Genomic DNA, 9,821 nt, shown 5'->3' with positions numbered 1-9,821 from the left:
CATTATTTAGCCATAGCTCCTTTCGGTTTGGTTTTAGATTCTGCATTGATGAGTCATATGAACAGAGAATATGAGTCATATGCCTTAAAAGGAAATGCTCGCCAAAACTTCATCGATAAAGTGTTCATGATTACCATATTATGAACCCTTTGACACGAACTAGTCTAAGTGTCTATGGTCACATGTACATATATAAAGTGGACTACTTAAAAAAATTTACCAACTTATTTCTTTCATCAACATAGTAATTTGCAAAATCTTTTGAGATCTAGATTGTACCGTTCATCTACATATTGACTTTTATAGTCAACATATGGATTTCCTTTTTGCAGCTATTATAAAGTTTTCGTAAACTAGATTGTACCGTTCGTCCACATATTGACTTTGATAGTCACAGAGGAAATCTTGCATTTTCCATACTAATTCATCCCCGTCATCGTCTTTAATTTAGAACACATCAAAGGAGTTCCAACAATCCAACCACTATTTCCCTTCCTTAGCTTGTATAGCTTGTAGTTTGTTGCACATTGTCTTCTTTTTGTGTGTTTTCAACAAAAATACATCATCATCATCCTAAAACACATTAAAATTCCAATCATTAACATGAATGATATACAATCTCCATTAGGGATGAACATAGGCGGATACTCGCCTCATTTTGCCGGAAACAAAACAAGCGGTTCCTATGAAGTTAGAATCAAAACCAGAACAAGACTAGTGGTCCCAGCTCCAAGCTCCAGGACCGAGTAACACCCTTAGATCATCTTTTTAGATTCGTTAATAGCAAATGATTCTTCATTGAAAGAAAAAGTAAATACTATAACTAGTTCATTACGATACAAGTTACAAACAACAAAAAAATAATCGTTTTAAAATATAATCCAAGTTGCTAAATATAAGTCGTAAACCAAAATTCATGTTCTTACCATCAACCTATTAATGTTATCTTAACATGATATCTTTGCAAAAGATATTATCATCATTTAAGTTCAAATTGTTTTATTTTCGGACATACACATTCATTCACATTAGACCGTTTGTTTTGGGAAAAAAAAAAGTTGCAAATATGACTTATTAGCATGTTACCTCCAATATCCAATTAGATTCTCCTAAAAAATCCCTTAGTCATCAATGTTGTTACAACCAATTTGTTTAAGTACTAAGTATTTTTAAATTTTAATATTTTGGAACCGGTTCGAACAGGTAACGGTTCCTAAAAAATGAAAACCGAAACCGAAACCAAAACCAAAACCAGTCTTTGGCGGTTCCCACTTTTAGAAACTAGCTAGTGACCTCGGTTCCAGTTCCAAAACCGACTGTTCAAGGCAGTTCCAGTTCCAAAAGCGGGTACCCGCTATCCGTGCTCACCGCTAATCTTCATGAATGAATGGGCATCATAAAACTTGAACAAACTCAACTTGAATGCTACATTCTATTCCAAGAATGAATAGACATTAGACATAAACATAGTTAAACAAAATTGATAAAACTTAAATGTTATTAAAAACTTGAAAACTTACTTGAGTGTCTTACGGATTTGTCGATAGGAGCGGGAATCCGGGCACTTTTTGTTCCACTTATGGGCTTAATCAACCCTTCACCCAAGCACCGAAAATATCGATACCCAAGAGCTCCATACACACAATAACCGAAACCAATTTTCAGATTTTGGGGGACCAAAACCCAAACCGAATTGCATAATCAATTTATGCAAATTCGCATGCGGTTCCAATTCCGCTTCAATTCCAACAGTTATTTTGCTCATCCCTATTGTGAAGTCTATGATGTCTATAACATTAAGACTTTGTGTGACCAAGTTTCTTGCAATGAGTGCAAGTCAAATTCTTCCTAGATGAAATATAAGTACTTTCATTAGTATCATTCATAGCAAAAAAAACTTATCATACCTGGACTCCTAGTTTTTAATTTCTCTTTGTTTTTCCTCTTAAACCGTTTTTTTCGCATTAAGTTGAAAACACACTCATAAATAGCTTACGAGCTGATTAACTCCATAAATTCACATTAAAAGCTTAACTAAAAACCAGTTTTTATGCAATAATCCCTCTTTAAACACACGATCGACATGTACAAAGTAACATAAATCCAAAGGCCCAACACAACTCAAAAACACAAAACCTACATTTCCCACAACTCATGCTCAAAGACGAGCCAAAAAACAAACTGTTACATCATCGTTAACAAGTGACAGTTACAGTTTGAAAGAGTTTCTTGGAAGCATGCTTGGCCTCAGTTTAAGACTTGACAAAATCTATTAAATTAAATTAAATTTATATACTACAGAAAGTGGAACCTGAACAATTCTCTCCCTTGTGTGTTGCATCCCCCTATTCCTCAGATTCAGGTTTAGATTCAGATTTAGATTCCTCTCTGAAACAGGATTCCCACAAAACCAACTGTTAAGTCAAACTCATACATCAAAGGGACAAAAATTGCAAACTTGTTTAAACTTTGGTCCATAATTATAGTATATATCTGTAAAGCAAATGAAATTAAGTAAAAAAAGTTTAACTATTACTAAATTTTTCAGGATATGATTTTTCATGCGGTTGGGGTGAAAAAACATTGATGCTAATATTACATAACATTTGTGTATTATTTGAAGTTAGGATTGAAGATGGCTTTACAATATGGTTTGAACTTACTTGGGGATGAGTTTTTCCAAGTCCATTACAGCTGCCTCCACTGCATGAAGTGCCATTTTCTTCACCTGAAATTAATTAATTAGCAGCAGCAGCATCAACCATTTGTACAACTTTAATAATTTATAACAAATTAATTGTAAAATTAATGGAGCTAATGATATTATGAACATCTAAGACTATCTCATTGTTAATAAACTAGAGTTATATGCAAGAAACAGCAGCTCTCATTTTTACAAAGTACAATGTTATAGAAATACATGAAAGTAGGATCCCTAAATAAACAAATCAGCGGAAGTACATTGCTATTTATTGCACTTAACTCAAAATAATAATCTGATCATTTATTAAAAATATGTAGGAGTTTGAACACACATGTTGTTCATGTTCAAAGATTGATTCGAAAGAGAAAAGATGATTGAAAAGAGTTTTTCTTATTATTCACTTCTTTATACTACTACTGAACTTACATATATGTACAAAGAATAATATTAAACAACAGAGCTTCTAACTGACTTGTAACGAACTAGAAAATAGAAAATGACGAAACTACCCCTGGTAGTTAGAAATGATTAACTGTCATATTAGCTAGCTAACACATGTGCACTGAATAATTATCCTTTTTGCTAATTTTCAAAATTTGCCATTTTGATCCAATATATGTAAGCATATAATCCAAATTTATTCTGAAATGAGATAAAATTGCTAACCATAACACTCGCATCAAGTATCCAGCCAGGTTTGAAGAGGGACTTTAGAACTCGTGCTTAATGAAAGATTTAATATTGCAGAATATAACAAAGAGATTGTTTACCTCCAACTTATCTTCTTTAGCCCTATGATTTTGGGGAAGAACACGGAAATCCTCTGTCAATTGGATGCATTCACCAACATTTTCAGGAGAAACAAAGTCCAGTGCAACTTTTATACATGACTGAAAAAAACGTAATTACACACTTACTAAACAGATAAACTGAGAGACAAAGACAAGTACAACAAAACAATAGCAATCAAGACAACATTTTTGGAATGATACACAATTGTTAAACATGCTGAAGCAAGACAAGTGAAGCTTTATTAAACCTAATTCATTAAAGATGCATCAGCTACCCAGCATTTGGTAGAATTGACAGTATACACAATTGTCACTTTACAATTTATATTGGATGTAATCTCTTTGCTGGAGGAGAGTGAAGTTCCACATAGGTTGTCATATGGTTTGTTACAACCGAGTCTAATTTCCAAATTCCATTTGATATATTTGAAGGGGCAAGATAATGAGAGAGAATCTAAGAACTAGTAGTTAAGTTACTAACCTTCAAATTTCTAACTTGATGGGCACAACCAGCAGGTATAAATACAGCATCCCCAAGCTTCTGGACAAAAGTCCATGCTTCAATTCCTGATGACAACCAAAAAGATAAGCACAATTCAGAAATTTTGTAACAGTGAAATCTGATACAGGGCCTTGCAGATGTAACACTAACCAAACTCTTCCTTAAGCTTCCTTTTATGCTCCATGGTTAAGTAAAAAGTTTGGTCATGAATTGGGTGGATAACCTGGACCAAATAAAACACAATGGAACAGTTTAAGAGATTATTATTTATGAACATAATGCTACATATACAGGAATCTCAATCAAAAGTAAGGACTACCTGCTCCACTGGTCGACAAAAGATATGTCTAAACTCTTTAAAGTGTTTCTTGAGATATTCCTCAAGTTTAGGCGAATCTTCCCTCCGAAATATGTCCCACAGAGCACCTCCATCTCCCAAATCAAATCCATCCACGCAACTACCTGAAATATCATCAAGGTTATCAACTTCTTCAAGAGCTTCTGTTTCCTCATTATTGCTATCTTCTTTACTATCAGAGGATATCGCTTCTTTCCTGACCCTCTTTTTAGATCCTTTATTTCCACTTTGTCCCTCATCCTTTTTCATGGAAGCTTTTCTCTTCCCAGTGTCAGACACAGCTTCTTCGCAACTTTCCACCTTCAATGCACATTCATCTGATTGATCACTAGTACTTGTCCCAAGACAAGAATCTGTTTCGTGCCCACTTTTTCGCTTGTCTCCACTGTTAACATGGTCGCTTGTTTCTTCCACATTGTCATCACTCGTGTTTTTTCCAACTTTAGATTCAGCAAGTTTTTTAACTAGGCGCCTTCTTTTTTCTTTCAATTTATTTAATTTCTCAGTACTAGCTTTCGTGTTATCAGCATCAGGTTGTGTCTTCACTACCAGTCCAAATAGTTCCTTATCATCCTGAGCCTTGTGCAGCTTCTTCAACTCCTTTATTAATTTACAATGTTCAAGGTCAGGGGTCACATCTGCAGTATGAGTCAACACATTCACCTGCATGTCACCAGAATACATATTCAGGAATGAAAATATATAAAATCCAAAGCAGGTTAGGTGTGCAAAATAGAGAATATAATCAATATATCTCTTTGAAATTATTCTTCATAAGAAGATCCGACTTTACAAGTTAAATCTTCAGAAAAGCCCAGCACCCACAAAGAGCCCAATCCACATTGGAATTGAAACTCCCACACTGTGGCTGATGAGACTAGAACCCCCACCAGTTTCTGCAAACAATCTGAAACCCTAGGGGCAGAACCGGAAAATTCAAGCAGAAGAATCTGGCATGACCAAATAGAAGAAGCATACCGCATCAGACATGTCACAATGAAGTTTAGTGACAGAGTCTCCACGTCCCAGTTCTTGATGAACACCATAAGCTATATATGTTTTAGGACCCATGTCTGGCTTACAAGATTTTGGAGGCAACTTCACTGCAAGATTAAGGTATCCATCACGTGGATGTGTGTATTCCTTGAAGGGTAAGCAAGTGATAAACTCAACACCATGACGTGGCAACCGTTCATCAAATAAACTTGATGGAGGCCAATCTTTCAACTTAAGGATCTTAGGCCACCCAACTTCATCATATTGACCTTCCGTATACCAATTAAAAAAGTTACGAACATTTATATCAACCTGCATGTCAAGACAAAACTTGATTAGGTATATTGTATACAAGGGAAAAAAAGGTTGTGATAGAGAGAAATACTTAACATACCTCACACCAATCCAAACAATTAAGAGCAGCTACATCCAAGAGCTGATCATGATTGAGATTTGAAATCTGGCGAAAAGCACGCCACATAACCATGGGTTCCCAGCTCAACCCGAGTGTAGTTTCAAGAGCATTGCTGACAATTACAGGCTCCCCTTTTGACCAATGCCACTGAAAATGCTTTAAATCTCCAGGTTTAATGTCAATAGCACGTGGACAATACAAGTAATTGTCATTTGAATTTTCACGGGAAGCAGCTTTTCGTAACTGCTGATCACCACCATTTGAAGAACATGTGCACCATTTCTCAGGCATATCCCTCATATCTTCCTCCAGTTTGTGCATCTTTAAGAGCTCTTGTGCTTTCTCCAACAATTTTGAAACAGTATCCAGTGGCTTTATGTGCATCAACTCTAAAATCCCACAACCACAACCACCCATAGTTTCTGGAGGACAAGGGATTCTGCCATCATCAAAAGACTTCCATTCATAACTTTGCTTTTCCTTTGGTGCAGCATTCACAAAATTACTGACCACATTCCTTGTATCCCTCTTGTTCTTAGACTCACCAACAGACTCCTTCCCCCCATGCAAGTAATCATAACCTGGATCTTTAAATTCAATGATAACTTTTTCCTTGTTTCCTTGAAGATTGCCATCTCGCAATTCCCAGCAACATTGAAGGCAAAGGTCATATTGACAAGAAGGGCAGCTTCTATGCAAGTCAAAGATTGATGTTTTACAGCAGTCACTGCATACATCATGGGAAAATCAGAATAAGAAATCATTATAAATCAACATTCTCAAATGCTTGTACAATCATTAAAATGACATACCAGTACATTCGCTCATCTTGACTGCACTTTGCCTTCTTCAAATGTAGCTCCGATAAAGAACAACCTGCCCAAAAAGGGAAAATTTAGGAAAACCTACATAAAGTATGGCTGATTGATGCTTATCCTTTGAGAACACACTTTGAGTGAAAAAACTCATAGTATCACCATTCCAACAAAGAAAAAACAATCGGGTAAGAAGAATAGACAAGAGAGCATTTTCACATGATTTTACTTAGTTTCAAAAGGAAACCAAGAAACAATTACAAAGAATTCAGCTAACTCAACCTTAATTTTCATAAGAATGAACCAGTAACCATCATAAGTCAGGATTCACATATGTAGCATTACTTATTTAGATTAGCTACAGAGTAACTCCCAATATGAATAATTAAAAATACCTCGAATTTCAGACTCAATTGCTTTCTCCTTTATGTGCTCCTCATCGAGACGCTTCAAGAACGGAAGAAGCACATGTAGGATATAAACAGAATACCGGATTTTCTGATCTTCATTAGGTTTGAAATTGATCTTATCTTTAACCTGAAAAAAAACCACCAACAGATTAAGTATTGCATTTTTTTTTGCTTAAGAGTAAGAACAAAAATAAGTTCCATAACAAAAGATAAAGCTGCAGGAACCAACTTTAGGGCGCACATCACGCAAGCAAGATTTACAGTTGCACTTGTCTAAGCAAACAGGGCAACACTCAGCAAACATCTCCTCTGTCATGTTAGGATACCTAAAAGACAGAGTAAACAACCAGACATCAAGTTAAAAAGCAAGTCCATTAGACTGCACCTTGAAAAACAATCACTCAATTTGATTACTCAGTTAGAAAGAGGGAAGAAAAAGTTTTGATCTTTCATAATCATACCATCTTGTCATGCAAGGGACACAGTAACGCTTTGTAGTGCATTTCTGGCACCTAACAACTCGTCCCTTGTCGTTCCTTTGACACTGATGACACATTACTGATGGTACGAGAACTAGATTTCCCTGCCAATGAATGGAAAAAAAAGAGAGAGATGACGTTTGATCAGATATGTGCAAGAGAAATCAAGCAGATTTATTCAAATTGAGAAAGAGGGAAACCAGGGACACTGAATGTGTTACATTTTCATCTGGAACCTTGTGCTTTGCATACCACTTTGGCCCTGAACCATCCTTCTTGCCTGAGCTTGAAGCTTTTTGGGTTCTCTTATCGTGTTCCCCTTCACTCGTATTTTCTTTCTTAGAAGCTTTCTGGCTTCCCTTATTTAGTTTCAAAATGTCACCATAATTGATATCAACCTTCCTAGAACGTCTTTGGGGCCTCCCACTCTCTTTTTTTACATCTTTACTGTTTATTATTACTTCATTGGTAACGTTTCCCTCTCTATCAGAAGTAGCAATTGCAGTTTCAGCATCAACCATACCTTCTTCTGTTTCTCCTGGGGCCTTGGTCTCGTCTTCACTTGACTTCACAGCACCACTAGTCATCTCCCTTACTTCTTTTGCAGGAACACAGAGTTTCTTACGTTGGTTAATCTTCATCTCTGGAGATTTAGTAGCAATACCAGTGTTCTCGTTCTTCGCTTTCCGACCTCTTTTCCTGCCTTTATTCTGAACACCCTCCTTCCCCTCTGCTTCAGATTTAGTACCCTCATTTTGTTCTATACCTCCATCACCATTATCTTTATCTTGTTCCTCTTCAACCCTCTTTTTTTTCTTTGGAAAAGATAGCTGGTGTATCTTCTTCCGTAAATCCTCTTCATCATCAAAATCATATTCGAAAATTGCGTAATTAATTTTGTTTTTCGTGCTACTTCTTTTGGGCCTCCCGCCATCTATTTTGTCCTCTTTGTTGTTTACTATTTCGGTGGTAACATTTTCCTCTCGATCAGGAGCAGCAAGAACAATTTCAGCATCAACTATAACTTCTTCTGTTTCTTCTAGGGACCTGTTATCATCATCACTAGACTTCACAACACCACTCGTCATCTTCCTTACGTCTTCCGTAGTTACAGCCTGCTTGGGACGACCACGTGGTTTAATGTTCTTCTCTTGAGATTTAGTAGCAGTATTACTGTTCGCGTTGTCCCTTTTCGGACCTCTTTTCCTACCTTTTGGCCAACCTCTCTTCTTCGGAAGACCCACTTTCGGCTCAGATTTATAAATACCGTTTTGTTCTTCACCCCCATCACCATTAATGGAATCAGATCGTTCCGTTTTTGTTTCTTGGTTTTCTATCCCTTCAGCCAAGAGTCCCTTCGTGCTACGTGCAACATCAGAACATGAAGAAATAGTATTAAGTTCTACTTTTTCGTGATTGAGAGGCAGAGTGTGAGAAGAAGGCAAAGACGAAGGTACACCGCTAACATCAACACCAGCACGACGTCGTTCTTGATCATCAACAGCATCCTCAACATCCATCAACAAGTCATTGACGTTTCCACTATCTTGGGCCACAACAAGATTCCCGTTCTTTGTAATCGTTGTCGCCGGACATAAAGACATAATATTGGTTTCTACTGCTTTTTCGTGGTTGAGAGACAGTGTATGAGAAGAAGGCAAAGACGAAGGTTCACAGTCAACAACACCACCAACGTGACATCGTTCCTGGTCTTCAACAGCAGCCTCGACATCCATCGCCATGTCGTCGATTTCACTATTCTCTTTGGCATCAACAAGATTGCTGTTCTCTGTAATCGTTGTCGCCATAAAAAATAATAATTACTGAGACTCGACGAAAAAAACAGCTATTTTATACAGGAGGAAGAGAAACAGTGGGTGGAAGTGGATTAGGGTTTTGAAAACAGTGGGGGATTGTTGTAGATTCAAAAGAGGGTTTCCCGCCTGTTGAACTCCACTTCGCGGGTTTCAGAAACACAGAACACAACTAGGGTCGAGGTAAATAAGGACCATGAACAGCCAGCGGACTATAATTGAAACCCTACTTTAGGTTTTAACGTTATCAATTTCTGGATCGACTTCAAAATTATTAGATTAGCTAAATAAATATAGGATTGATTAAAAAAACATTTTATTTTACCATATAAACATTATCTCAAAATTATTAGATTAGCTAAATAAATATAGGATTATTAAAAAAACATTTTATTTTACCATATAAACATTATCTTTAGTTATTCAATTATTTATATACGTTGAAATTACATTATCATTTTTTTAGTTTTTTTGTGATTTTTTTCGATAAATATAATAACTAAAGTCATAAGGATATTATCTATATCTTATAAAACA

The 9,821-nt window shown here is 36.2% G+C and overlaps 1 protein-coding gene across 4 annotated transcripts; it reads right to left on the bottom strand.

The window, feature by feature from the left end:
- Positions 1-206: 206 nt before the first annotated feature.
- Positions 207-9,512, bottom strand: LOC145048992 (lysine-specific demethylase JMJ27-like). 4 transcript variants are annotated; one of them, XR_013683124.1, is made up of 16 exons: positions 7,692-9,512; positions 7,453-7,574; positions 7,221-7,317; positions 6,977-7,118; positions 6,579-6,642; positions 5,746-6,493; positions 5,334-5,663; positions 4,317-5,018; positions 4,148-4,220; positions 3,977-4,062; positions 3,475-3,594; positions 2,664-2,728; positions 2,312-2,388; positions 1,521-1,848; positions 653-1,432; positions 207-573 (listed from the first exon to the last, which is right to left on the bottom strand). XR_013683124.1 is itself a non-coding variant. In XM_078997676.1 (13 exons), exons 1-13 carry the CDS (start codon positions 9,276-9,278, stop codon positions 2,346-2,348), a joined length of 4,179 nt encoding a protein of 1,392 aa, XP_078853802.1. In that variant the 5' UTR covers positions 9,279-9,512; the 3' UTR covers positions 2,120-2,345. The 4 variants fall into 4 exon arrangements, 1 of the variants encoding a protein (XP_078853802.1); XR_013683126.1 differs by having other exon boundaries at positions 1,521-1,844; XR_013683125.1 differs by lacking the exon at positions 653-1,432.
- Between the last annotated feature and the right edge of the window lie 309 nt (positions 9,513-9,821).

The sequence above is a fragment of the Lactuca saligna genome, chromosome 5 (genome assembly GCF_052625555.1).
Source record: "Lactuca saligna cultivar CGN05327 chromosome 5, ASM5262555v1, whole genome shotgun sequence".
NCBI classification, from domain to species: Eukaryota; Viridiplantae; Streptophyta; class Magnoliopsida; order Asterales; family Asteraceae; genus Lactuca; species Lactuca saligna.
This window is presented reverse-complemented; position numbering and strand designations above follow the sequence as displayed.